The following is a 27,533-nucleotide window of genomic DNA, read 5'->3' on the forward strand; positions in this document are numbered from 1 at the left end:
GGAGGGACCTGACTTGAGGGCCTTTTTTTAACGCTGTGGACGGTCCCGGGCCGTCACCCCTGACCAGTGAAGCAACCGCCGCGAGGGCATAGCTCCGGCGTCAACGTCGAGGTATTAGAACAATCAACATGGAAATATGCCGTGATAGACGGCGACGATGAGCGACACCGCTAGTAATGTTCAGCTTTGAGACAGGCTTCCGTGGCAGGTAATCGAGGGCATTGGAGTCACGACATCAGACTGTTCGCCTATCAAATCGACATTTTAGCAGGCCTCCGCCATGTCCATCCTCAGCTCTACAATCCCAATAAGTGCTTCCAAGTCGTCGGCATGCCTCTGCAACACGATCCATGTCACACCGCAGGCAGCCAGAGGGAGCTGAATTGTGGCTCGAAGATAGAGCGTTATTGATTAGGAGAAAAGGAAGAACTGATGTGCCCTGTGGACCCCAGAGATCTGGGGGGAATGAACGGTGTATATCATACGCAGGGCAGGTCCCCTGCGGCTAATTACTAGTAGCGCTCAGCTATAATAACTCCTGGCATCGCCAAGATCCTCCTGGTCACAACAATTCAAAACCTCGCCATTCCTCTGTTCTACCAATTTACTGTAGCTAGTGCGACTCCTAATCAATGACGCTCACAACTTCCCCCCTGAACTTTTCTCAACCAATTCTCGGCTTTCGCCGCACCCATACCTCCTTATCTTCACCCTGTGTCTCTCCCAGCTCGCGCAGCTGAACCTCCCATACTTTGAGCCTGTAGTTACCTCGATCCGACCTGCCAGAGAACAGGTCAAAAGACCAGTTGTGCTTCGGGCATGTCAGTCCCGCGCTAAGAACGATGCCAAAGTCTTCGATATCGAACGGAATCCCCTGGGAAAGGGGGTATGAGAAATGAGGGCATTGCTGGGGCAACAGTCAACTCTGCTTCGATGTACATTTCAGCATTTGGAACTAGTAGTACTAAGTACCTACGTGGTCGATTGCGTGGAAATTTCCACGATACTGGAATACGAGAACCTGGTCTGTCAGGTCCTGTGTTACGTCGTCTGTGGGGATCCCAACCTCGGTCGGCTGGGGGCTGTCTGTCTTGGGCGCGTAGAAAACCTTGCATCCTGGTTGTGCAGCTGCGCCGTGGTTAGCGCACAGCCGAAGCTCGCTTTCGTCAAGGCCGACGTCAGGGAACGATGAGGCTAGGCCAACAGAGAACCATTCTGTCCCTTTCCGTGAGGGTGCACGAAACGGATTTAGGAGGGTGTTCATTTCGGGGCGTCCCTAATCGGGGACTCGAGGGATGTTGGGACAAGTGTGTATTCACTGGACACGGTGAGAGATTTGGGCGTTGCCGGTGGAATTTGGGTCTCTGTGGACCATCACGTGCCCGGTGTAATGGCAAAAGGAAAAGCTCCAACGGGATATTTATGTATCAACACGACTTTTCAATTCATTTTACGGTAGTTTGTCGGGAAATATAAGCTCTGGCTGCCAAGCCATCGTTATTAGACCTGAGCTGCAATTTGTACGTTGGAGAATCCCGCAGTTTTTATCTTTCCGGTTGTATAGATCATACAGCTAAGGTAGGTAATTACCTTAAGGTATGTTCGTCGTATGGATCCAAAGGTAAGGTAATCACTGGAGGAACAGGAATAACGCTCACAGTCCGACATCGCAAAGGCTATTGTTAGTTGCCAGGTACCCTTGTCAACCCTGGTACCCGTATCCTCGCATTTCTGCTGTCGCGAGAACCCTGCGGACCACGGCCACCCCGGCCATCTTGTGGGCTGATCGGGGGACAAAGACGGGCCGGCCCGGAGCGACACGAGCCTTGAAGCAAGAGACCCGGACAAAGATGAGCTGAGCCTAATGCATGGTGATCCACACGAAGTCTTACCGCCCAACTTCACGCCACCTTTGTCACGCAGTATCGCTATCCGGCATCGTTAGGGGTACCCGTAATGACCACACACTTGCCAGCAGCGTGGGGCGATTAGGCATGCCGTGAGCGTCTCGAGATGGATCATCGACAACATGCTATTGACAATTGTCGCACCTCCGACAAAAGAGATAAAAGCAGCCTACGACAGCAACATGACAGACAATTAGAAGACCGGCTAATTATCTACCTACCCTAGGTACCTATGCAGACTGTATACAGCCACTTCATTGACCGTACATCGACATAACTATTGCCATGGCCATGCCTAACAGGAACTATACTGTAGGCGATTGCCTTGCCGAGCGCTTGGCCCAGGTCGGCATCCGACATCATTTCGTCGTGCCGGGTGACTACAACCTTGTCCTCCTTGACAAACTGCAGGCCCACCCCGATCTGATCCAGATCGGCTGCACGAATGAGCTCAACTGTTCCATGGCCGCCGAGGGTCACGCCCGCGCAAACGGCCCGTCCACCTGCATCGTAACCTTTAGCGTGGGCGCCCTCTCTGCCTTCAACGGCACCGGCAGCGCCTACGCGGAGAACCTGCCCTTAATCCTCATCAGCGGCTCGCCCAACACCAACGACGCTGGCGAGTACCACATTCTGCACCACACCCTCGGCTCGTCCGACTACACCTACTAATTAGCTGGAGATGGCTAAGAAAATCACCTGCTGCGCGGTCGCGGTACCACGCGCCGAGGAAGCACCGCGCCTGATCGACCGAGCCATCCGCCAGGCCCTGCTGGCCCGGAAACCCTGCTACATAGAAATCCCGACCAACCTCGCGGGGGCCGGCTGCGTGTGGCCGGGCCCCATCAGTGCCGTCACGGACCCGGTCGCCAGCGACAAGGGCGCCCTCGAAGCCGCCGCCGACTGCGCAGCCGAATACCTGCGGGGCAAGCTCAAGCCCCTGATCCTCGTCGGGCCGAAGCTGCGTCGCGCCGGAGGGGGCACCGAGCAGGGCCTCGTGCGGCTGGCCGAAGCCATGGGGTGCGCGGTGGCGGTGCAGCCGGCCGCGAAGGGCATGTTCCCGGAGACGCACCCGCAGTTCGCGGGGGTCTTCTGGGGGCAAGTCAGCACGGGCGCGGCCGACGCCATCGTGCACTGGGCCGACGCCCTACTGTGCGTCGGCACCGTCTTCACCGACTACAACACCGTCGGCTGGACCGCCCTGCGGCCTGCGGACGTCCCGCTCATGGCCGCCGAGATGGACCACGTCGCCTTCCCCGGCGCCCACTTCGGCCGTGTGCGCATGGCCGAGTTCCTTCCGCTGCTCGCGGCGCGCGTCGCCTTCAATAATGCTACCATGGTCGAGTACGCCCGTCTGCTGCCCGATCCTCCGCGGCTGTATGCGGCTCCTGCGGAGGCGCCGCTCTCGCGAAGGGAGGTCGTGAGGCAGGTGCAGGCCATGCTGGGCCCGGAGTCGACGCTGTTCGTGGACACCGGGGATAGCTGGTTCAACGGCATGCAGCTGCGCCTGCCGGAGGGCGCGCAGTTCGAGATTGAGATGCAATGGGGCCATATCGGGTGGTCGGTCCCCGCGGCGTTTGGGTATGCTCTGCGTCAACCGGAGCGCCGCACGATTGTCATGATTGGAGACGGGTCGTTCCAGGTGACGGCCCAGGAGGTATCGCAAATGGTGAGGTACTGCCTGCCGGTTACCATCGTGCTGGCGAATAACCAGGGGTAAACCATCGAGGTGGAGATTTACGATGGGGCGTACAACAAAGATCAAGAACTAGGGTTACGCCCTGCTGGTGGAGGCGTTCAATGCTGGCGAGGGCAAGGCCAAGGGGTTGAAGGCCGTTACGGCGGGGAAGTTGGAGAAGGCGGTGAGTGTTACGGAGCAAAATCGGGAAGGGCCGACGTTGATCGAGTGTGTCATCGATTAGGATGATTGCAGTAGGGAGCTGATTACATGGGGGCATTACGTTGCTGCGGCGAATGGCAGACCCCCGAAGCATGGCACTGAGTAGTACTGCTGGTGCTGCGGGAGGAGGGGAAGTTAGATGCGGGCTGTAGGAGTCATGAAAGAATCACTAACTAGAACTTAGATAGGTAAGTTTGGCACGGAAAGAAATTCTTTTCCATAATTATACCACATCAATTCGCTACCTATATTACCTCAATTTCCACCCGAAACTTAGGCCTTGTTTTGAAGAACCGTTCGCGCGGAACACCCCGCCTCATCAAGCCAACCCTTCTGAACCTGGTAATATTTTCCTCGAGTACCAAGCATACCTCATCTTCTAATACGCCACCTTCATCATTAACGCTTTTCTCAACACAAAGCTTGAAATAGTAAAAGTCCTTAACCTCATTGAGAGCCTGGACATGTGCGGGGATTTTGTGCGGCGAGTCGAAGGCGACCACCCCTCCCCGGCAACTGAATTCAGCCTGCTCGAGTAGGCTCTTGATCCAAATCAATCCCTTGTCTCATTGCTCTAACCAACTTGGATAGGTCACGAGCTGGCAAGTGGCGTGTCAGAAAGCCGACGGAGAAATAGGTGAAGATTGGACTTGACGAGCCTATAATTATCGGGTATCATTTGCGAAAAGACCAAACTTTATACGAGTATACGTATGTTCATTTCAGCTGGTTCTGGCGTTAATAGATGACCAGTAATATACGAGCTGGCCAGCAAAGAGAACCCAATCCCTCTGGACCAACTACCCAACTAGAAACTACCGTAGATTTGAACCCCAGTGTCCACTGTCAAAACCGGCTCGGAAAGACGGTAAACTGGGCTTTATGTTTCTTACTTAAATATTCTTTCCCCAACGCTTAGATATTCTACCTACCATTCTTACTAAACAATACTATGGCGCCTAAGGTAATCGTTATCAGGCATGCGGAGGGGTTACACACCGAGGACGGCATGTTTCTTGACTGAGTCATTCATAATAATAGGCAGCCGCAGAGCTAACACTAGACCGTATAGAACGTTATGCGACATCGCCCGACCCAAAGCTCTCCCCACAAGGTATCAAGCAATGCGCCGAGTTGCGTGCCCACCTAAAGGAAAGTCCCCGCAACACCAAAGTCGGACTTATAATCACGAGCCCTATGCGTAGGGCACTGCAAACGTGCATGCTTGCCCTGGATTTCCTAGTACAAAAAGGTACCAAAATCGAGGCAAATGATCTATGGCAAGGTAAACAGCAATACCGATGATTACTTTCCCAGCCGCGCTTCTGCATACGCTCCATATATTAGTACCTAACCTCTTTGTCATGACGGTAGAAGTCTACAACAATACCTGCGATACCGGCACACCTCTCACCGAACTCACCACCTCCTTCCCCCATGTAGACTTTTCCCGTGTCGACCTCGTTTGGCCGGACAAAACCTCCCCGGCCGCCGCCAAATACCACTACTCCCGCGACGCGGTCCTCGCCCGAGCACACGAGGCGCTTAGGGATCTTTACCACCGCAGAGAAGAAGTCGTCATCGTGGTCACCCACAGCGGTTTCCAGAGAGCAGCCCTCGGCAGCCGATGGATTGCCCATGCGGATTACCGCGAGTTCTGGTTTCGTTCGCGGCATACACGCAGCGACGAGCTTGGGCAGCCGTATCAGCTGTCGGAGCACCGGGCGAGTTTTGGCCAGGAGAGTGGGTGGATGGGAAGGGCGGTGACTCAAGAGGCCAGGCGTGGGGTAATTCTACCCGAGGAGCAGCCGTTGTTGGACGGGAACAGGGCTGGAGAGAGGTTGGGGGAAGCGTGGCGGATGAGCGGGGCGATTCCGGAGGGGGCGGATGTTCCCCAGCTTCCCGCCGGTGAGGACTTTGATGCGCTGGTAGTGGTGGAGGAGCGGGCGGAGGGTGGTGATGGTCATCGGGAGCTGAGTGAGGCTGACAAGGAGGACGCGTCCGGCAGAGGCTGTGTTTGTTGCTGATGAAGGGTTGGATACGCTAAACAGGTAGTCCTGATGAATCCCTATTCGGCGCGGGTTGTTGGTTTGAGTGGGATCGGGCAGGTTGGTCATACTAAGGCCTTGCATGAGATTAGGTAGTCGCGTGAGTCCGGGAACTTTCCGGAAAATCCGATCCCAGAGGCAGCAACACCGGTCCCCTATCTCTTGGCTGCCATTCCTAGTTGTCCGGCGTGACTGACCGCTCCTTCTCCCCCTCCCCACAGTTTTGTATACCATCCTTCCACGTCAATGTTACCATCTCCATGCCGGGCTCCTCACGACAGCCGATCACCCCCTTCGCGCAGTCTCCTTATCCGCTTTCCTAGCCTCTTTGGGAACTATGACCAGTTTCCGGCGATTCTTGACCCGGGCTTTCAGGGGCTGGGGGCTGAGCATCTCAAGCGACCATGCCGTTTGTGACTTGCCGTGACAGTTCCTATCAATATGCTCAGCCTCTGAAAGGCTTCTGCGGGCCATATCCAACCGCGTGCTAATGCAACATAATGCCCGGGTTGACATGGGGGCCGACGCCACCTGGAACCGACGTCTGGGGAACGTCACTCCCTTGCACAAAAATGGAAGAGCTTGGTCTACTCCATGCAGCACGCGGTTGACGGTTCCGCCCTCGGACCTAGGCAAGTTGGAGGCGGATATACCATGGGAAGACCCCGAAGAGTCTTTTTTGGTAATTGATTGTCAGAGCGCGCGGATCAATCCCATCAGACCGGACGGTTCTTTATCGCAGATTGATAGTAGATATTGCCATGGTGATGCTCAACGTGCACGCGATAGTGCTGAAACATGAGGTGTCGACGACCTACCCCAAAGTGAACTTGCAGAAACGAGTGATGGGCTCAACGCAAGGCTTCTTTCACGCCCCTGTCCCCAACACAATGGTGGCTTCAAACTAGTGATTCACCCCTGTGAAGGGCAATGAGCAAAGAAGAATGTGGGTGAGATAGAGGACCAGTGTGTGTTCCCTGCCATTTGAGATAAAAGATGTTATTTCGCGCCGCACTAACTGGCCTGTCACAAAGGCGGCCTCTGGCCATTTATTGGCTCGGAGTTTGGCGACTCTTTCGCCAACCCTGCGCCCCGTGCTTCGCCACGCATTTCGCAGAGACATCGACCCCAACCCACGTGGCGAGCCAATAAGGGCACCACTCTGTGACAGGCTCGGCTGACTTGGCCTCGCGGGTCACCGACAGTGCGCAAATGGCATGAGGGCGCGTGTGAAAAGTTGAGAGGCCAACGACTCAAGACTGCGAACGAACCACCGCTTCGGTCTGTGACGATATATAACCTTTGTGGTGACGAACATCAGACCATCATAACTTCTTGAACAACCCACCACGTCCAATGAATTCACGCAGTTGTTCGCGACCCAATTCGCCACGGTCTCGCCTCATCCTTACTCTCAGCCACAAGACGCCTCAGCTCCTGCACCGGACTAGTAATTCTTTAAAAAATAAAACCTCCCCCAACCTCGCTGATTCGGCGCATTCACGAAAAATCACAACAACAACTTAAGGAGCAAGCACCGGCAAGATGGGCCTCAACTGCCAAGCGGCCCGCCGCAAAACAAGCCAGCGGAGTCGCAATGGAGCCACCACCAAATCAACCAACTTAACTTCCATAAGAGATTCGACCAGCAATTCCCAAGTGGCGCTCCCGGCCGCCAAACCATACGCCCAGGAGCTACTCATCGCCGAGCTCGCCGTCCAACGCGCCGCCATCGTAACCAAACGCGTGCTGCGGTCACTCAACCTCACGCAAGCCCCCGTCACGGGCGGCATCAACCAGTATCTCTCACATCCTCCCTCCCCGCTCACACCCTCCCCTTCCTCCTCCTTTCCCCCGTCCTCGCCCACCGTGGAGGGGGTCTCGCACGCCAAACTCGACAAGACACCAGTGACGATCGCCGACTACGCGGCGCAGGCGCTGCTGATCTCGGCCTTCAGCCGAGCCTTCCCCGCGGACGCGTTCAGCTTCATCGGGGAGGAGGACGCGGGGGAGCTGGGGCGCAACCCGGGCTTGGCGGCGCAGGTGTGGGGGCTGGTGTCGGAGACGCGGCTGGACGACGCGGCGGCCGAGGCGATGCTCGGGCGCCCCGCCAGCCAGGACGACATGCTGGCGCTGATCGGGCGCTGCGGCAAGCGCGACGCCCCCCGCAAGCTCGCCGGCCGCTGCTGGGTCATGGACCCCGTCGACGGCACCAGCGCCTTCCTCCAGGGCGGCCAGTACGCCGTCGCCCTCGCGCTCGTCGAGGGCGGCAGCGAAAAGGTCGGCGTCCTGGGCTGCCCCAACCTCCGGTTCGAGCCGCCCGCGCCCGCAGCAGCTGGGGACGAGGAGAGCTACAGTGGGGTGTATCGTGTGGAGGAGTCGGTGGTGGATGTTGACGGGATGGGATTGATGCTCGCGGCTGTCAAAGGCCAGGGGGCGACGGTGCGGCCGATGGGGACTGGTGCGCTGGCCCCGGCTGTCAGGGTCGATCGGAGGAGGTTGCCGGCGCCGGCACTCCGGGATCTTAATTTTGTGGACTCGTCGAATAGTCCGGCCACGTGGACGCGCAAGGTCAAGAGGATGGCTGAGCTGACCCAGGGGGGTAACCCGGGCACGGATATCTACTCGTCGCATATGCGGTATGCGGCCATGGTGCTTGGAGGCAGGGAGAACGTGCAAGTCCGCGTACCACAGCTTCTGCCGTCGCACGCGGGGGCTTTCTGGTCGATATGGGATCACGCCGGGTCGCAGCTGATTTACACCGAGTCTGGGCCCGGCAAAGTTACCGACATTGCTGGCCGCCCGATTCAGTTTGATGCGGGCGCTAAACTCAAGGCCAGTTGGGGGGTTATCACCGCTGATGAGCACGTCTATGAAGACGTATTCTCGCTCGTCACCCAGATGCAGAGTGAAGACGAAGAAGTAGACGCAAAGATGGCGGAGCAGTTGACTGCTGCAGAGACGGCAAAGAAAGCCGAAGAAGCGGGAATGGCGGAAGGAGCAAAGAACACAGACACAGCGAGGAGGCTAGTAATGGCATCAAACCTATAGACGGGGGCTAGAGAGGGGGAGAAAGGATGGGACCCCGCCTTCTGCTGCTCTCCGCCGGACGGTAGACGTCGGCAATAATATTAAATTGCTCATCCTGACTTTCGCCGCCACAAACGTGCAATTCCACTTGGGGTCCGTTCCAGTCTTCCCTTTTCCTCGTGTAGGGGCAGAGCCCCGCTGGCAGTCCCGTTGGCATGGACCTCCCACTCCTTCTGCTTGGCCAGCATAAACTCCCTGATTGCCGATGGTGAAGCAGCGGTCAAATGACTTGCCCCATAACCCCGGGGTCTCAAGGGCTGGCTAAGGAATCGGAAAGTGCCGCCGATCACTGCAAACACAGCCGTCCTTGCCCAGGCGCTGAAGGCGATAGCAAGGGAGGCTATTATGACGATGCTCGATAGCACGACTGTGACGTTAGACTCATGCGAGATAGACCATCATTTGGTGGGGTATGTCGACTTACACATCCAGATAAGCTGCGTGCTTAATTGCATCGTGCCGCTGTTGAACTGCTCGGTGTTCATGCCGAAAAAGGTAGCAAAAAAAGAGAGCGGCAACTACACAAGCAGAGGTTCAACTGGTTAGAATCGCTTACTCGACACATACCATGCCGTGACATATAATTAGTCCCCACTTACGAAAAAGATGGTCACCACGGTAAACACCACGATGGACCTCCCTTGGACAACAGTTTCATCCGCTCGGCGGATCGCAGCCTTTGCTTCGATGATACCGGACTGCTGCTGCTTCATATCCAAGAGTTCACGGAGCTGCAACGACAATTCCGGATTAGTACCACAGTAGTAGTTATGCAACATCGCTAAGACAATGCTTTACTCACCTGACTTCTCGTATTTGCCTGGCGCTTTTCCAGATTGGCAAGCTCATCTCGACGCAGTTTCATCTCAGCGATCAGGGCTGTAGCTTTTTCCAGAGTCACCTTGAGCCCATCGTGAGACTCTACGCTCATAGTCCGCAGCGCCTTCTCAAAGTCTCCCATGACCGTGATTTGTTGGGTGAAAATCTCCTGCATGATCTGCAACTGATCAATGACATTCTGCGCTTCCATCAGCACCGACCACTCAAACTTGACGTTTAACGACTTTCGCAGCAGCTCCTCGGCCGTCTGCAGCGGATCCTGGGCGTTCATTCTCTTGACGTCCCGCCCAAACCGTTCATAGGCTTCCGTCTTCTTCTCGGACTGCGAAGGGCAAGTCAGCATCGCCCCTGGCAACATTGAAATCAGAGACTCGTGGAACTTACAATACTCGATATTGCAGACCCATACATTTCGACTACCTCGGGCCGCAGGTCTGGCTTCGTTCTGTCAAAAAACACCTTGGAGCACTCGTCAATAACGACGAGGGCAATGTCGAATATGGAAGTGACGTGGGAGTTGTCAAGAGTGCCCAGCTGGTCCCGGATTGCCCGGTGCACGGCTGACGGATCGGGCTTGTTGCGGCCCCATCGGCGGGGAAACGCAGTAAGAATGGTGTCTGCAGGGCCAATCCTGTTAGTTTCGTCGACAGCACACAGTTGAAAGCTTGGCAAGACACACTTTCGTCGAGTATCCAAAGCCAGAGCTGGTCAACCATGACGACTCTGGCGATCGCCTCGGGGTCGTTCCTCATCCGTGTCCCACGGTAGACGATCTGTTGGCGGTCTCTGTGGGTTGTATCCTCTGTAGTCCAGTAGTAGTACTGTTCGAGGGTTCGCCGAGGATGAAGCGGCGACTGCGTGTAGAGGTGCTGGTTGATCAACCGCCAGTCCGCCGCCTCGTCGATGAGCTGAAATAGCTTGGAGGCTTTCCAGAGGTAAATTCCGAGAGGCGACTGGGGCTTCCATGACGGGGGCTCTTCATTCAATTCGCCAAACTCGGAGTTGGTGCTGTTGGTGCGTATCGCCAAGGACCTGGCCCGTTGGACCACGCTGCCCCATGTCCCTTTTCGTTTACTGAGGCGCTCGAATGCGGATTCTTTCTCCTTCATTTGCCGTGCCTTCCGCATCACATTCGTCATTCTGACGAGGCGCTTCTCCATCTCCCAGTGCAGATAGGGCATCTGCGAGCACGTCAGTAGACAGGCTAGTGCTATTACGAACTCGTACCACTCACGAAGAGAACCATGTCCTTTCGCTCGGCTGAAGATTGGAAATACTTCGCGCCGCCTTCCTTGGGCGTCTCTCTAGGTGGAGGTGGTGGTGATGGCATGACGGCGCAGCGTGGGCGTATTTGTCGGGAATGGGGGGGCATACGGGCGTCGCCGCCAGCCCGATCCTGGCCGTGCCAGAGCTCGCGTCTCAAGAGCTTCTCCGTGTTGGACTGCGCTCTCGAGGGAGGAGGCTGGTAGAGCCTCCGCTGATATGACCCTCTCTGCGTTTCCAATTCGGAGCCGTCCTCGTCGTAGTACCGTGCGATGGCGTCCTCCACCCACTTCATGTTGTTAGCCTGGAGATGGAAGTAGCGGATCTGTGTCATATCCGACGAGCGCTTCAAGGGCGTCTGTTGCTTGGCATAGAGCAATTTCTGCATCGCTATCTTCTGGTGCGGGAATTTGCCGTGGCAGAGCGGATGGTTCAGCGTCACGCCCCCTTCGTCCTTTTTGAACGCCATGACCCAGCCGTTGTATCCGTAGTTGGACTCTTCCGGGTCATCGTCGACACCGTCGTCAGCGTCGCCAAGGCCGTCAATGTAGCTCTCCGGCGCTATTGACTGTTGCAGATCCACATACTGCTGCGTCGGCCATTGCTGCACCTGGTTGAGGATCAGGCGCTTGCGGTCAAGGTGCTGTCTTTGAGGGCCGCTGGCTTTTGCAATCTCAACCTCGCAGCGCGGTAGTTCATCCCTGCATTGGCGCCTGGCCCGCTCCCGCCAGAGAATGTGTGACTTCTCCAGCGAAGCGACCAGTGCTGCAAAATAGTCCCTCAGATAGCGAATCCGGCGCAGCTCCTTCTTCACGATTTCCTTCTCGTGGCTGGAGAAGTTCTCGTAGAGTTCCCTGCGCTTGGCGAACCTCGTGGCCAGGAAGGCTGCCCAGGCGTCATTGGGAGGGACGGGATCGGCATAATCGTCCTGGACAGTATACTCATATTGCTGCATCTCTTGCCGATGCACCTCGGACGAGCCGCTTTGCAAGCATCGGCGTCCGGGAACTGGGGGAGTTGGAATTTAGAAATGGCGAAAAGATTGGCGAAGGCGAGCGCAGTTGCGGGACGCGCAGGCTGACGTACTAATGGGGTGAAATACCTTGGGTACAATACCAGCAGCAAGAACCTGCCAAATTGGATGTGAGCTGTCTTGAGCCGGCCCGGGACAATCCGTAGCTGCGCTGTCAGTTCCGTTGCTGCTGGTTGCTCGCCCAGTTGAGCTTGACAAGCGTCCCTCCCGCAGATCGGCACCAATCAACCGAGGCAACCTGGCGGGGACCCACGAAGGTGCAGGTCACACAGCTTTGAAGTGGGGTGTCGTCTCGATCCGCTTAGGGCTTGCAACTGCTTGATGCCGCTCACTCGACACCCAACCTTTTTCTTTTTTTTTTTCGCTTTGGGCGCTGGTGCTCTATCACGCAATGCGCCGAGGGCGGTGAACATTGGCGGCGCGTATCGCACGACACTACTGCATCCAGTGGGTCTCTGACAACACGATAAGCCTCATGGACCATGGCATTTCTTACCGCCCAAGCCGTGGCGTGCAGAGCACTGGGATTCCCACTCTGGGGTTGAAGGATCCTGAAGGACCTAGCTCAACAGCGGCTGATTCTGCAGAATCAAGCTCGTGCTGCAGGCGGTGCCGGCCTATCGGATTTGACGACATCAGTATCCGGGATCGATTTAGAAAGAAATAGTAATCCTGGCCTTCCCTCTCTCCTCGGCTATCGCTGCCGGACTGACACTCATCACACCGTAACCTCTTCTTGAAACCTATCGCATCGGGCGTGGGTTCCAAACATTCCATTCGCCCAGGGCGGCTTCTGCCGTTTTCCTCCCTCTTCTTCCGTGTGCAACAACCCCTGCTTCGCCAAGTAGACACTATGCTCAAAACGGCTCATACACTCCTCGCAGCCGCTTCACCGACACTGATGAGTGGCATAGCGAGTCATCGACTGCATTAGTATCGCCGCCGGCGGCAGGTGACGATTGGGAATTGAGCCGTCTTCTGATTCAAATTTGGGCCGTATCGTCAAGCATATTTGGCACGGCCGGCGATGCGGTGCGAACTGGTCAACTTTGCAAAATCCACTGCACGATCATCGCGAGCATTACCGTGTCGAGCTCCTCGTCGTCGATCGCTCCGGCAGCATCAGTCTTATTCAATATCACCGCAACTCGTACGAACACGGATCACCAAAACATACGTCGCACGTAGAAGACTTGGCCGGTATCGTGGTGCACCTTTTGCTCAAGGTTCCTCCGCACTTCTGGTTCCCCCCGAATGTCCGCTTCGGCTGCCGGCGGTGCCCAGCCCAAACCACGTCCGAGGCGCCGGGCTTGGCGGCGGCAACAGCTAGCCACCAACCCAGAGGATGCTACGGCCGCAGCCGCCGCACTATGCAGGGTCATTTTACCAGCCCGTATTGGTAGTTTAGAATTCCCCACGTGGCTACCAGAATACCTGTAGTGTAGCTAGGTAAACAACAACCAAAACCATACGCAGAGTCCCGACCAATCATGTATTCCCGCCGAGCCTTGGATGTCTGGGCGGCGTCTTGTTCAATCAGAAATCGTCCAAGCGGCCGTTCGCTCCCGTCTCGTCGTTGTCAAGGAGGGGGCGGAAGAAGAATAGCCCCGTTGTCCGCTTGCAGTAGAAAGCCGGGCCCGCCCAAGTTAGTAGGACGGTATTGATCCTATAACATCCATTTCGTAAGCATGGATCCGGTAGCTATAGTTAGATAGCCATAAGCCGGGAAGGAGGAGTTATTGATGCCCGAAAATTTACAGTCACCTCACTTTATCCTCTCATTTTGGTGAGCCATAGAGATGTAGTTCGATGATCCTGGTTCTTTGTCGGGGTGCTTGCCTGGCCTGGGACCTTGGCAACCTGTGCACAACGATAGTCCAGCAACCGTTTGGACAACCAGAAGAACGCAACGGCAAAAGCCAGGCTTCCCAGCACAGCCACAAGAATGACAAGCGCCGGGTGGTCATGTGGAGGGGCTGGGGGCGGCATCGAGGAGATGCATGGGACGCCCGTCACGTGAGGTAAGGCAGTCCGAGTTGAATTTCCATCGGGTGGGATTCGCATGGCAATCGCGACGGAGCCGTCAAGATCAAAAAGCATCTGGATGATGAAAATTTGGCTTAGGAAATCTGAATGGGGGCGATAACGCCAATTCAGTGAACTAAGATATGTTCTTCAACCGTGATTAGCGCATGCCCGGTAGGACAGCTTCGATTCAAGTTCCCTGCCGATGTCTGAGGCGGTTGCTAGACCATGAGAATGGAAAGCTGTGCTCTGTAACAAGCGGCCTACAAGCTGCTGACACCTTCTGGGCCGCGGCCCAACGCCGCATATTCACCATGAGGTAATGAACCCGGGCTTCCATTTTGCATTCACAACATGTTAGGTTCCTAAACTTAGAAACATGCACCAAAAAAAAAAAAAAAAAAAAAAAAAAAGACAAGAATGAAGGAAAGAAAGAAACCTCTCGCAATCACAAACTGGACCTGACTGCAGGTAAGCAAGATCATCCATGCAACCTTCCCAATCTGTGCGTGAACGACTGGTTTGCCTGCAACGCGCCCCGGGCCCCGCTTCCGTTTTCACGTCATCGCCAACGACCGCGTTGTCCTCGGATATTCAGTCCCTCTTCCCACGACGGTAATTTGGAGATGCAGGTTGCTTGGAGATGGATGATAAGAGCGGACCACCCCCATACCGCGCCGTTGCCGATGCCCCTCGGTGGGTGCGGCAGCGACTGCGAAGATCGAGGACGCTGCATTTCTTGGCGCTGGGCTGTCTGTGTTTCATCGCCTTTGCGCAGTGGAAGCAGCTCCCGCAGCACTTTGTGCTGCCGCCAAACGCAGACATCACGGTACACGGCCTCTCGGTCAGGCGATTGCGCGACGACCTTGCCACGTGTAGCAGGTTGCAAAAGAAGCCCCAAGATCCGATTGGCCCGGGACGTGATCGCAACGCACGCTACGTCGACGGCCACGCGCCTACGCTTATCCAGAATGCCAGTGTTTGGGTCGGCGAGCCCGCCAAAGGCGCTTCGCCTGAAGAAGCACGCAGCGGCAAGGGCTTTGACTGGCTCCGTGCGGATGTGTATCTGGAACACGGTCTCATCAAGCGCGTCGAGAAGTCCATCGCTCTGTCCTCGGTCGCAGAGGATACTATCGTCTTCGATGCCAAAGGGCGACCGTTGACGGCCGGCATCATCGACATGCACAGCCATGCGGGCGTAGCCTCTCTCCCTGTGCTGACGGGGACATTAGACAGCGACGAGGCGTCATCTGACATCACTCCGTATGTGCGGTCCATCGACGGTCTCCAGCCCAACGACCCTCAGATCCAGGTCATCAAGTCTGGTGGGGTAACCACAAGCCTGGTGCTGCCAGGTTCTAGCAACAACATGGGCGGCGAGGCGTATGTGATCAAGCACGCCGTTGGCAAGGCGGACGGTCGGAACGAGACGAGTGCCGCAGATATGCTTGCCGATCCAGATCACAATTGGCGGTTCATGAAAATGGCCTGCGGCGAGAACCCTAAGGTGACCTTCGGCAGGCCAGGCGAGGGCGGCCCAACGAGTCGTCTCGGTGAGAGCTGGGAGTTCCGGCACGCCTTTGAGCAAGCCGCAACATTGGTGAGGCGGCAGGATGACTGGTGTAACGAGGCCGCCGTATCGGGGTTCAAGAATATGAAGAGCTACCTGCCACAGGAGATTCGATGGGAATCACTGGGAGCACTTTTGCGCGACCAGGTGCGCCTCAACACGCACTGTTACACCATACCAGATCTTGAAGCCTTTGTCGACCACACCAACGAGTTCAAGTTCAAGGTTCGAGCATTCCATCACGCTCATCAGGCCTATCTGGTTCCGGAGGTAAGTTGACACATCACGGATCTCTTGCTTGGCTAAGAGACTCGTCCAGATTCTCAAGCGTGCGTATGGCGGAGAGTATCCAGCCTCGGCCATATATGCCGACGTCATGTGGTACAAAGCCGAGGCAAACACGGCATCCGAGTACGCCGGAAAGATCCTGTACGATAACGGTCTGACACCCATCTACGTCAGTGATAATCCGCTCTTGAACGCTCAGCATGTGGTGTTTGAAGCTGCCAAGGGATACAGATACGGCCTGCCGTATCATGTAGCCCTGGCGGCTGTAACTAGCGCGCCGGCCGAGAGGCTTGGGTTTGGCAAGAGACTAGGCAAGATCAAGCAGGGGTTTGATGCCGATATCGTGATCTGGGACAGCGATCCGCTTAGCATCGGAGCAACGCCCGTGCAGGTTTGGATTGATGGAACAGCGCAGTTTGAGCACCCTATCGAGCTCAAGAAGCCCCACCCTAAGTTGATCGTGCCCGACGATAGCCTCTCCAAGATCCTGATAGGGCCGGTGCTGATGGGGAATGTTGTCTTTACCGGGGTCTCTACAGTTCTGCTCCGGAAAGAAGTCAAGGATTTGGCTCCAGCCGGTGAAGATAACGCCGTGGTACTTTCAAACGGCAACGTGATTTGCATCGGGCCATGCAGGGCAGAGCTACAAACTGCCCAGAAATCCAACATCCCTATCATCAACTTCAAGAACGGCTACCTCACCGAATCGTTCACCGCATTTGGCTCCAAGGTCGGACTAAATGCCATCGACTCCGAACTGAGCACGGACAACGGCCCCAACCCGACGGCCTTCACCCGCGCCGAGGACGGCCTCGCCCTCGACAACCAAAAGACGAACGTCGCATACGCCTACGGCGTCACAAAAGCCATCTCGGCCCCCAAGTTCACAGAGCATGGCAACCACCACGGCACAAGTGTGGGCTTTCTCACCGGCGCTAAGACGCCCGGCGATAAGAGCGCCATTTTCATCAACGACGCAGCAGTACACTACACGCTCGACAAGACCGCCAAAGCCGACGACTCCGGCGGCGCCTCCTCCATTTCCGCCGCCGTCGGCGCCCTCCGCCGCAAACTCCTCACCGCGGCCTCTACCCTCAACGAGACCATCCCCGACGTCTATTCCGAAGCCTACTTCCTCCAAAAAGTAGCCAACGGCTCCCTCCCGCTGGTCATCACGGTCCACAGCGCCGACACCATCGCCGCCTTGCTCAGGGTAAAATCCGCCGTCGACGCGGCAACCGCCACCATCGCCGACGCCGACGCCCACGCCCACGCCAAACTCCGCCTCGTCATCCTCGGCGGCGCCGAATCCCACCTGCTCGCCGACGAGCTCGCCGCCGCCCAGGTCGCCGTCGTCCTCGCCCCGCTGCAGGCGTACGGCTTCTGGTGGGATCAGAGGCGCGCAATGACCGGCGCGCCGCGCACCAACGGCACGTGCGTGGACCGCCTGCTGGATGCCGGCGTGCTGACGGCCATTGGGCTGGACGCGGACTACTTGGTGAGGGATCTGGGCCTGCTGGCGGGAATTGTCTACGCCAACGGCGAGGGGAGGGTGGACGAGAAGGGGGCGTTTGAGATGGTGGGCGGGAATATTTATAAGATCCTTGGGGTGGAGGAGCCCGGGGTGGAAGAGGGGCATTTTGTGCTGTGGCAGGGGAGCCCGTTGGAGATTGGAGGGAGGGTGAAGGCGGTTGGCGGGGGGTTAGAGCGGGGAGTTAGTGTGTTTTTATGAAGGGCATAAGGGACTATAGTTCGGATATTCCGGTTGAGGTTTCAAGGGTTAGGTATACGGATCTTGGGTCAATTATAGAGGTATCGGCATAAACACGACGCTTTACCCTAGAGCTCGACCTGAAGGGTTTAGAATGGTTGGCGTTGGCCGTACTGCCGATCTTGTTACTGCGAGAAGGGGACTCTCATTGTCTAGATCTCACCTGTGGCGCACTGATGGTTTACATCGCGACTTGTCGAGCGGAAATGTCTGATTACTACCCCTAGTTTCTGCCGCCATCTCCCAATGCTGTATTATAATGTCATGGCGAATGCAACTTAAGAGTCCGTTCAAGTTCGAGCGACAGGTGGCCTATCTAATTCCAGCGATCCGTGAAGGGGTTCCGTGGCAGCATAATCGTTGGGGACTACCAGCAACGCCCAAACTAATACTAGCGTGGAGTTCCCCAGTCATCCGCTCATGAATTAATACGCCCTCTCAGCCATCGCCTTGCTCATGTCTTCAAGCCTCCTCTAACATTCCGTAGCCCTGCGTTCCAGTCTCGGGCCTTGCTGCTCTACCCAATCTCACCAACGAAACGCCATTCGTTCCTAAACATATACGCTTCTTACGCGTGCAAACTTCCGCAATCTCGTCGCTCACGAAACAGTACCTTAACTAATACTGTCGATCGATCTCTATAATGCTTAGGGCATACCCTCCACGACCTCACTTTCGGCCAAAAAGAATATGTACTCGGATAACTGGCAAAGTCAAACCATAATCACCATGGGATGTGATTCCTTGAAACCGAAGACCTCGAGAACAAGTCCTGAAGTCATGTTTTCGGGCTCCGTGAAATGTCAGCAGTTTTATTACCCTGGTGCGGATATGAGGACCCTATGTAGAATTTGGCAATTAATAAAAAAAATGTTGAGGCCGGGAAAGTGGACGCGTTCCGCACGCCCCGTACCACATGATTTTGATGGGGATTCAGATTGCCAGAGAAGAGGCGTCCGCGTTGAACTGCCCAGATTGGGCGTTTGCTGGCCTTGGGTCCCTGAAGGAGGGGAGGATTGGGCATGAGTATAGGTTTCCGGCAGTCATGGAAAATTGGTTGAAGGAATGTTGAGGTTGAGACACTGCTGTCGAGGGCCTGCCAACGGTACCAAATGCATAGCTGGGCGACCTGTAAATCCCTCGCGTTCTCCTCTACCACATCCGTTGATTAGGATACAGGGAAAAGAGCCGAGGCATATGTGTTTTTACTACTCTCGTCTACTGGACAAAGATGTCGTATGAATAAAAGATGTGTCTTGTTCCAAGGACGGTGTCGCTTTACTGACCAATTAACGCAGATATCGATAGAGGTCCTTGTAAAATCCTGGTTATCCAGTTAAATACCTTCAGTTGCTGGGCCACATCCTCTATTATCACTAGCTGTGCTAAAAGCTGAACACATATCGCCCTCACGCCGCTGAGCCAACGCCCTAGGACTAGTACCGACCACCAAGATTGTGTGCCATTGGATTCTCGGGATAAACTAGCGTCTTCCGCCTTGGTCAGCGCATCACAATTGTTGTATAATTGGAATGGCCGGTCGACGTGGTAGTGTCACGGGACGAAGACCTGGACCATGCAAGGCCCCCGTTGACCACGCCAGGATCCCAATACACTCCAATGCCATGGAAGCTGTTGTACACATTTCCGGCCGTGTGCGTCGTCGAGGACCCACTGGTCCCAGGCCCCCCCAAATACTCAGTCGTGGTGGAAGAGACGTAGACACGGTTCCCACAGCAGCCAGCAGACGCATAGCCGCTCGTGGACCCTCTACCAGCGGACCGGTATAAGGGTATGGTCCTGCTTCGCCCGATCACGCAGCAACCCAATAGGGTTACAGCAACTGAGAAAATGGTTCCAAACACAGCGCCGGCAACTAATGCAGGTCTCGTAGGGCAGACGGGGAAGCCTGTAGATAGTGATGTATGGTCAGCGTTTGACAGTAGTTGTAGAGAAAGGAGAGGGACCCGAAGAGCGCGGGATCGTTTGGTATTACCCAAATTATCAGCCATCCTTACGAACGTATACGCTCCGAGAACGTCAAATGCAATGGAAGTGAGCGTAATCGGCACTCGGAATGCTGGTATCGGATTCGTGCGAGTCAGATATGGTTCTACTCCCAGACCAGAAGGTTCGGGGGAAGAGCGGACTAACCCCCGTAATAATACACGAGGCAGAAGGAAAGCGGCAAGGACGCCACCACGGCCGCAACAAGAAGCTGAGTGGGTGCTGATTGGAGTCGAAGGCTGTCAGCTTCAATCCATCGTAGCAGACTATACGGGGATATCCCGGATCGGTCTCGTAACCCGGAAACTCGTGTGCTCACCATATCCAAGCACCCTGTTCGCCACGGCGGCTACTAGAAGCACGTTGGTCGCGATGGATGTTCCTAGTAAGATCGGCAGTACGATAAATGGCGTGTTTTGCGGCGCGAGCATAACAATGCCAGCGAATGCCATCGCTCCCGCTTTGACTGCTCCGCCAACTGCGGCGTGCTGTAAGATGTCGGAGCTTAATGGTACGCTTGATATGTGTGCTGCTGCTGCTGCTGCGGCCACGGCTGCAGCTGTGGCGAGAGCGACATCGAAGACGCGGGTTACGGCGAAGATAGCCACTTTGAGCGCCGCGTTAGATGCGGAACTTGACACAAACAAGGCGGCGGAGAAAGCTCTTACCTTGCTCCCCGAACGCACGCTGGCGCTGACTGCGCAAGGAGTGCCTTTGGATCTGGCTGTACACGCACTGGCTGATGGCTAAACATTGTCAATCAATTTAGTTTAAGGAACGCTACGCCGGCTGAAGCTCCTTACCTAGACTCATGATTCTGATCAGAATACCGGGAAGCAGGGGGTTGCCCGAAGTGGCCTGGGATGCTGCTGCGTTGGAGCTGTTTAGTTCGATTCTTTCCTCGTTACCAAACTTGAACGATGAGGCGGCCGAGAGCCGGTGATGTCGCTGATGGATTATGTCGATCACGCTCGTCCTCCAGGAAATTATGCAGCGCGTTTGGTTTGGGCTCGTGCTGAAATTGGTGTTGCACCGCCCCGATGCACCGCCCCCGTCCAAGACACGGCGCGCAGCCCTATTCCCCCGCGCTTATTACAGGGGGGCTTCCCCATGTAATTCTAGCGTAGCTGATCATTTTGACAGACAGCCGCATGTTTACTGAACATTTAATTAGAGCATAGCCATCCAGGTTGCCAACCCTCTGACCGTGACCATGGAAGCTTCACCTGAGCCATGTCTCCTTGATCCTGACCCGGATGTGGTTGGAGTTGGGGTAAGTTTTCTGTCACACTGCTTTTGGTGCTGCGCCAGACTGATTGTCTCAGATCCGCGTCTCGCTCTACGTGCTCGCCCTGTCGGGTCACATCTTCCCGTACATCTTCGACTCGGCCGAGCTGTCCGATGCCATTGAATCATCCCTCGGCGTGACCGGACTCGCCATCTTCTTGACGACCTTAATTACAACGGCGCGCCAATCGCTCAGCCTCTTCCAAGCCTTGTGCATTTTTCACTTGATCGGCATCGTGGGCATCTCCGCCCGGCCTAGGGGCCGTTACGCGTCCGGCCTCGTCCGCAAGTACGTCTTCACGACGTTCTACGTGTTGGTGACGGCCGGCTCTTTGGCCTACCTCATTTACGTCTTCGCCACGGCGCCAACGTTTGGCAGTAACCCCGAGTGCAACGATAGCACCGTCTATGTCCTCTTCGGCGTCGACATTCCGGCTACCAGCCCAGTTCTTTGCTGGATGCTTGTTGCCGTCCTCGCGACACTTCTCCTCGGCATTTGTTGCTGGTTACTCATCGTCGTCTGCATAAGCGCAGATGTCATATTACGCCGTGAACCCGATCTGCATGAAGGTCACAATGGGCACAAAGATGGGCGCAAACAAGTCCCATACGAACTTATCGGCCGCCTGGCTGGCACGATATATCTGGCGGTGATGCTTGAGTTAATGATGAAGAGAAACGCACTGGCCCCTGGGGTTGACCTGTGGAGTTTCGGCCAAGTCCTGGCCATGACAATGCTTGTCGGGCCACTCATCGAGCTTGCTTCCCTCATTCTTGGAAAGGTAGACGAAAGGCAGCATAATGAGCTTGCCATGACCCGTACTGCATGAAGACAAAGAGTCAAAGTCAGTTAGTGCAATCTACATGTCATCAATCAGCGCAGGAAGATGTCAGTATTTGCATGGGATTCGGGCTCCGGTCTATAGGTAATGGTCGATTCTGAAATACGCGGGCATAAAGATTCGGTACGCAGAACGGTAGTTGCCATGGCGTCAACAAGGTGGCCACAGATGTCGGTTTATTAGTAATGCGGCATACATGTACGATCACATTCAACGAAAGCAAGCAATCTGCTGAACCGAGCTAATATCTCTGGAGGACGAGCAACTGGGACTAGAGGATCAAGGCCTGTCGCATGGGATGTTCTCAGCCTAAAGTCTGTTTCGGGACGATTTGGGATGGCAGTCTTGTTGCGGGTCGGATGCTTAAGGAAAAGAATTTAACGAGGCAAAGCCTTACCGTGCTTATTGCTCTAGCCGTGTTTCTTATAACAAAACCCTACAGCATCATCTACATAACCTAGGCCTTCTATATCACTTAAATCCATCTCTCAATGACAACGGCACAGGCATGACGATGAGTGGGACCCGACAACGAACCAGATTAGCGTCTATACCGGCAGGGAGAGGCTCATTGAGTCCCAAGGTCCGTCTTGGTTCATTAGCAGCGGCTCGGAGCACAACACTCTCAGTTATACAATGTTAAGAATGCAAGTGGACAGGCCACGCCACCCTACGCTGCTGCTTCAATTAACGAAATTTGATACACGACGAAACCTCAACTACTTGATCTCAAACCACCTTGTACTGAGCGTATTCGTAGCGACCAAAGCCTCTCCATTCATAAAACCGTGGCAATATGCCTCACCAACGTACGTCCAAGGGTCCTTGGCGGTTGACCCTGGACGTAGAATGACTGGCATTGTCGCCCCTAGAGGTACTACCACTACATCTCCGGGTCGCGTACCAAACTTTCCAGCCGGTCCAAGGCCCACATGTCCATGCCTCGAGGCAAAGCATTTCCTGCGAGTGTGCCGATGGAGAACACTCTTCAGAATGCCAATGTCAGTTTTCTGCACTCCAAAAATGCCATGGTACACCATATCCTCCGAATCTTTCCTTAGATATATATATGGCTTCATGATAAGAAATCTATACAGCCAGTATAGGTGGAAGACCTCGACAAGTAGTCTGCTGGCCCAGTAGACGAAAGAGGCATGCAGTGTGGAAAGGAGCGGAAAGCGGTTCCCCGTGGATCGGTGTGTATTCGCAGCCCAGGTAGTGGCGATCGACGCCAGGCCATCCCGTCGCCTCTTCATAATGGTAGGAAGGACATCCATCTGTAGCTGAAAGTCCCATAGATAACCCAAGAGTGGCTTTCCATCAACGACCTGGTTCCCCAGGAGGCTCTGCTCTTCGGTTTGCGTGAATCCGTGGCCACCGGTGGTAGTGACCCAGATTACCTCGTCCAGGTTGGCAGTTGGCGGAATGCTAGCAGAGTTTGGTCGCCTGGACGCCCATTCACACAGTTCTTGTACCTCGCGAAAGAAGTGGAAAATGCTCCGGGGCAGCACTGTTGGTGGTTCCATTGGGTGGGCCGGTCGGCTCAAGGAAGGCTCCATGAAATATATGCCTACCCTATCGATTTCGCAGAGAAGAACGGCCTTAATACCGAGAACGCCTGGACTTGACGTATCTACCTCAGGAAAGGTGTACGGCTCTCTATTTCCCCCTCCTGCATTGAACATGGGAAAACATCCGGAACGGTATCCATGAGGGATGACTAGATCTGCGGACCAGTCTGGTACCCAGGAAGGGAGCCCACGTATTCTCTTCGTCTCCATCTGGGAGAGTAATAAGGTGTCTATAGCCGGGGTTCCAATGGACGCATCGAAGAGTAGGCGGGTGAAATCGGTGAAAACCGTGGCGGGAGGCAAGCCGCAATCCATCACCAGGTGCTCTGAAACGGGATCACCGTCGGAGACAAGTCCCCTTAAGGCGTATATACAGTCTTTGGGATCCGAGGATCCAAGTCGAGCCCACGGGCCTTGTCCCATGGTGTCGACGTTGAACCTGGTGACGAGATTCGCCAGTCCCCGGCGCGTCACAATGTTTTGTCCACCCACGGATACTCTCTGGGTTGCGGAACGTTCCCGAAGGATGCGAAAAAGAACCGTAGTGGCTCTGAGGGCGTTGTGCACTGCCTCCTTATCCCACTTTGTTTGGCGATGCTCCAGCGGCCTCACCCCTTCCAAGTGCTGGACACTGGACGCCAGCATTTTGAAGTGGTTTACAACTTCTAGTTCTTCAACTGAGCAACTGCGTCTTCCGCATACAAATACCATCTCTGGTCCCAAACAGGCTTCCTGGACAATCCATACGCGGCGAAACCAGCGGCGTTGGCAAATATCTAGGAATCCACGATGAGGGAACTGACTCCAGTGATCTCGGGTCAACCCAACCATGATTTCGACGTCCTGCCCGAGCATCTCATTATCACTGACGTTGGTGCGCTTCTCCATCGTTGTCTTGAGAATGCGAGATTGTCGCTGGGGATCCTGGATGATTTGGAGAAGAAATTTGTTTCTGGCTATTCGGGGAAGAAAGTCGAAGAATGCATCAGAGTATTTGGAGGCGACGTCAAGCCAGGCCACGACGCATGTGCAGTTACGATAGATGTCGCCCATGAGATTTATCTGCCGGTTCTTCTCGCTGTTATCTGCCTGGTTGATGCAGATCTGGTCAACGAAGAGCGGCAGGGACTGGCCTCGAGAGCGAAGGTAACGTAACGCGGTAGAAAGCGCCGGAGTGATTAGCAGCTGACTTAGGCTTCCGTCTAGTTCTTCAATCAGAATCCTGTCCTTCCTCTGGCGGGTGTATGGACTCGGTTCAATGGAGCCTTCCCAGCAGTATGATAGGGCATCGTAGCGACAGCCCTTGTCGATGTTCATGGTCTCAATACGGCCGCGTAGAACGCCGGAGAGATCATCTCCGGGCGTTTGGTCCCCAGCTCTCTGAGGGAACAGATGGAGGACTCGGAATGACCTGGTGTTTGGCGGCAGGCTGCGGTACTGAAATGTCATATAGGATTGCACTTCTGGACGAGGCACAGGCGCAAAGTAAAGCGAGACCCATTTTCGGGACACTGGGAACATGGTGGAAGCGGTGGAAGCGACCTTGGCGACCGAGAAGAGAAGAGAATGTTTTGATGGGATGGATGCAAGGCTTCGTGCTGGATCGTCTGCGTTCCACGGTTTGCGGGGGGACGGGACGTTCCGGGATACCCCACGTTCCGGACAAATTGCTGTCGCCGTCTCCGGAGACCTGGGTAGCCTATCGCCTGGAATACTGGTGCAGATTTTCATCCGACCATTCGGAGTACGGTTTCCTGTACAATAAACAGCAAAAGGGCCGGCACACCCTATAGAGAGTATATCGGAGTAGGAAGAGTAAATAAATATTTAGTAAATATTTATAACTAGGACTGTATACTTAGACGTATTTTTTGAAAGTCATTTGATTACCGTAGGTAGAAAGGAGGAAGTACACAATGCGTATTAGAGTTAAGTCTTCTAGGAGCTAATTCTCTAGTTTAAGGTTCAACAAATATATTTCACTATTGTACAATACTACAACCAGACTGCTTCGCGGGATGACAACCACTAGTATATATACGCTTCTGCTAACAATTGCCCGCGCCACGCGACCCTCTCTCCATCCCTCACCTCCTCCCCTACCGCCATCACCATGGCCCCGTGCCTCTGGACGCTGCAGTTCACGCACCTCTTCCGCAGTACTTTTTCATGTTGGAGGACGGCGCCGGCAACGCCTTTGGCTATGTGATTGGCGCGCCTGACGTATTTGCCGTCCCTTGTTTGGTGAAGATGGCGTATAAGGTTGAGTGACTTGTCCTTGAGGAGGTGGCGGGGAAGAAGGAGTTGGTGCTGAAATAGGGTGATGTTGCATATTGATTTGTTGGAGGGGTGGCAGCGGTAGGGGCGGGGGAGGCAGATGTTGAGGTTTGTCGAGAGTGTGAAGGGGTCTGGGGAAGATGTTTGGAAGGAGATCCAGCTGCGGCTAGCGGGGGAGAATACGAAGGTTGTCAAGATTCATGAGAAGGTTAGGCTTAGGATTTATCCGGGGGTTGAGAAGGAGAGGAATGTGTGGATGGTGGGGGACCTGTAGAGGGATGTGAAGGGGAGGGTTAGGCAGCGATGGTTTGCATACAGAATTGGTGTGTTTGCGTGTGGTTACTTGGAGGTCTAGTCGTTCTAATCGGCACTTGCCTCAAACAAGCGCGATGAATCTTTTATGGACGAGAATCATTCTGAATATTGGTATCAAGGTGTATATCTATCATGATGCTCCAACACGTGGCCTTGATATTTACTCTTTGCCTCAACTTCCTACTTCCCTTCTCTCTTTCCTTTTCGCCTTTGGGAGAAAACAGGACAAAGGCATCTCCAAACCTCGACGGCTTATCACAACATCGAATTAATCATGAGCGGCGGTTTTAAGCAAACGACAGAGATATGAATATCCATAACCCGTGATCCAAGCTACGTTATGCTATCCAGGAAACCCCAGTTGTGCTACATTCCTATTTCCCACAGTCCTACTCAGAGCTGGGTCTTTTCGGCTTTTGCCTCCAAATCCTCCGTATCTTGTTCCACCTTCCATCACATTATCGAGAAATCCAGCATCCTGGGCGGGATCAGTTGTTGGCAGAGGACGGCTGAAGCAAGCACGGATGGCAGCGTACCTTGATCAAAATCCCCATCCAGCACTTGCCCAGGTGTCTGCTTCTTCGTACGTGGCAACAAAGTAGTTGACGAACTCCTTGGTAGCTTGAGGAACCTCTTCCGCTGTTGGGTACAGTATATGCGGTTCATGGTGCACCACTCTAGAAGGAACACGATGTCCATGGCATCTGTGTTCCTCTTTGCGTCGCTGGAGCGAGTGAGAACGGAATCGCACCTTGCATTGAGCAACAGCGTTGGCTTGAGGATGGCGACCTGGCTGACCAAAATGACGGGGGTTTCTGATGTGACGGATTGTTTGGACAGGGCGGGCGGCGCGAGAATCTCGATTCCGATTGGAGGAGAGCTCTTGAAGTAACGCGTGGTTCGTTCTTCTCTCAACCTCAAACCAATCATCCAATGCTTTGAGTAGGGCACGAGCTGCTCTGGTGTCCCCTTGGGGAACAACGAAGTCAACGTCGCATGTCTGGCGCCGAGAACCGAGAGCCGAACAGGCAGTACCGCCGACAACCGCGTAGTAGTTGTTGCCCCATGGCGCGGGCAACAGCTTCAATGGCTTGGCGTGCCTGCTGCGGAGTTGGCTGATTAGATGACATGCTTGCTGGTTGGAATGCGAGGATGCGGTAGTCCGTAGTGCGGAAGGATTCGTAGGGAGCTGAAGTCTTGAGTCTCTTGAACGGAATGACAGAGGGAAGACAACGTCATATTATACGTCTTGAGAGAAGCCCTCGCCTCGCTAGTACTGCTTGGCTGTCGTTCCCCATCATCAATTTGTTTCATGGACTCGGCAAGCACTGCAGCAGTGCCCAATGCGCGCGTACTGGCACACGCAAGCGCCGTGCTCGCACACTCGGTTGTGCCATTAGGTTTTCCACTGTGGGAGACACCAATCGTCAGTCCGCATCAAGCGCTGGTCATGGTGGGCTGGTAAATGCACTTACCCCAACCATAAGGAAAGGCTTACA

At 55.0% G+C, this 27,533-nt stretch overlaps 9 protein-coding genes across 9 annotated transcripts; 6 read left to right on the forward strand and 3 right to left on the reverse strand.

The window, feature by feature from the left end:
• Nucleotides 1-664: 664 nt before the first annotated feature.
• Nucleotides 665-1,264, reverse strand: MFIFM68171_08184 (Rieske domain-containing protein; the record flags this gene model as incomplete). The annotated part of the gene is made up of 2 exons (XM_071063604.1): nucleotides 665-907; nucleotides 977-1,264. The coding sequence occupies 2 exons, from the start codon at nucleotides 1,262-1,264 to the stop codon at nucleotides 665-667; spliced, it is 531 nt and encodes a 176-aa protein (XP_070919705.1).
• A 928-nt stretch (nucleotides 1,265-2,192) lies between these two features.
• Nucleotides 2,193-2,579, forward strand: MFIFM68171_08185 (pyruvate decarboxylase; the record flags this gene model as incomplete). The annotated part of the gene is made up of 1 exon (XM_071063605.1): nucleotides 2,193-2,579. One exon carries the CDS (start codon nucleotides 2,193-2,195, stop codon nucleotides 2,577-2,579), a length of 387 nt encoding a protein of 128 aa, XP_070919706.1.
• Nucleotides 2,580-2,589: 10 nt separating this feature from the next.
• MFIFM68171_08186 (Pyruvate decarboxylase) lies at nucleotides 2,590-3,913 on the forward strand (the record flags this gene model as incomplete). Its single annotated transcript, XM_071063606.1, has 3 exons — nucleotides 2,590-3,576; nucleotides 3,680-3,769; nucleotides 3,830-3,913. The coding sequence occupies 3 exons, from the start codon at nucleotides 2,590-2,592 to the stop codon at nucleotides 3,911-3,913; spliced, it is 1,161 nt and encodes a 386-aa protein (XP_070919707.1).
• An 846-nt stretch (nucleotides 3,914-4,759) lies between these two features.
• On the forward strand, nucleotides 4,760-5,834 carry MFIFM68171_08187 (Phosphoglycerate mutase-like protein; the record flags this gene model as incomplete). Its single annotated transcript, XM_071063607.1, has 3 exons — nucleotides 4,760-4,814; nucleotides 4,880-5,092; nucleotides 5,182-5,834. The coding sequence occupies 3 exons, from the start codon at nucleotides 4,760-4,762 to the stop codon at nucleotides 5,832-5,834; spliced, it is 921 nt and encodes a 306-aa protein (XP_070919708.1).
• Nucleotides 5,835-7,400: 1,566 nt separating this feature from the next.
• MFIFM68171_08188 (3'(2'),5'-bisphosphate nucleotidase) lies at nucleotides 7,401-8,906 on the forward strand (the record flags this gene model as incomplete). The annotated part of the gene is made up of 1 exon (XM_071063608.1): nucleotides 7,401-8,906. The coding sequence occupies one exon, from the start codon at nucleotides 7,401-7,403 to the stop codon at nucleotides 8,904-8,906; it is 1,506 nt and encodes a 501-aa protein (XP_070919709.1).
• An 89-nt stretch (nucleotides 8,907-8,995) lies between these two features.
• Nucleotides 8,996-12,003, reverse strand: MFIFM68171_08189 (Cora-domain-containing protein (Fragment); the record flags this gene model as incomplete). The annotated part of the gene is made up of 7 exons (XM_071063609.1): nucleotides 8,996-9,312; nucleotides 9,370-9,463; nucleotides 9,545-9,676; nucleotides 9,748-10,107; nucleotides 10,170-10,402; nucleotides 10,465-10,966; nucleotides 11,020-12,003. The coding sequence occupies 7 exons, from the start codon at nucleotides 12,001-12,003 to the stop codon at nucleotides 8,996-8,998; spliced, it is 2,622 nt and encodes an 873-aa protein (XP_070919710.1).
• Nucleotides 12,004-14,749: 2,746 nt separating this feature from the next.
• On the forward strand, nucleotides 14,750-17,696 carry MFIFM68171_08190 (Carbohydrate esterase family 9 protein; the record flags this gene model as incomplete). Its single annotated transcript, XM_071063610.1, has 2 exons — nucleotides 14,750-15,946; nucleotides 15,996-17,696. 2 exons carry the CDS (start codon nucleotides 14,750-14,752, stop codon nucleotides 17,694-17,696), a joined length of 2,898 nt encoding a protein of 965 aa, XP_070919711.1.
• A 1,541-nt stretch (nucleotides 17,697-19,237) lies between these two features.
• Nucleotides 19,238-20,555, reverse strand: MFIFM68171_08191 (Transporter; the record flags this gene model as incomplete). The annotated part of the gene is made up of 6 exons (XM_071063611.1): nucleotides 19,238-19,644; nucleotides 19,732-19,815; nucleotides 19,890-19,964; nucleotides 20,062-20,349; nucleotides 20,411-20,488; nucleotides 20,546-20,555. 6 exons carry the CDS (start codon nucleotides 20,553-20,555, stop codon nucleotides 19,238-19,240), a joined length of 942 nt encoding a protein of 313 aa, XP_070919712.1.
• A 400-nt stretch (nucleotides 20,556-20,955) lies between these two features.
• Nucleotides 20,956-21,859, forward strand: MFIFM68171_08192 (Sphingoid long-chain base transporter RSB1; the record flags this gene model as incomplete). Its single annotated transcript, XM_071063612.1, has 2 exons — nucleotides 20,956-21,015; nucleotides 21,068-21,859. The coding sequence occupies 2 exons, from the start codon at nucleotides 20,956-20,958 to the stop codon at nucleotides 21,857-21,859; spliced, it is 852 nt and encodes a 283-aa protein (XP_070919713.1).
• Between the last annotated feature and the right edge of the window lie 5,674 nt (nucleotides 21,860-27,533).

This window comes from Madurella fahalii (assembly GCF_045866475.1).
Source record: "Madurella fahalii IFM 68171 DNA, scaffold_4, whole genome shotgun sequence".
Classification (NCBI taxonomy): Eukaryota; Fungi; Ascomycota; class Sordariomycetes; order Sordariales; genus Madurella; species Madurella fahalii.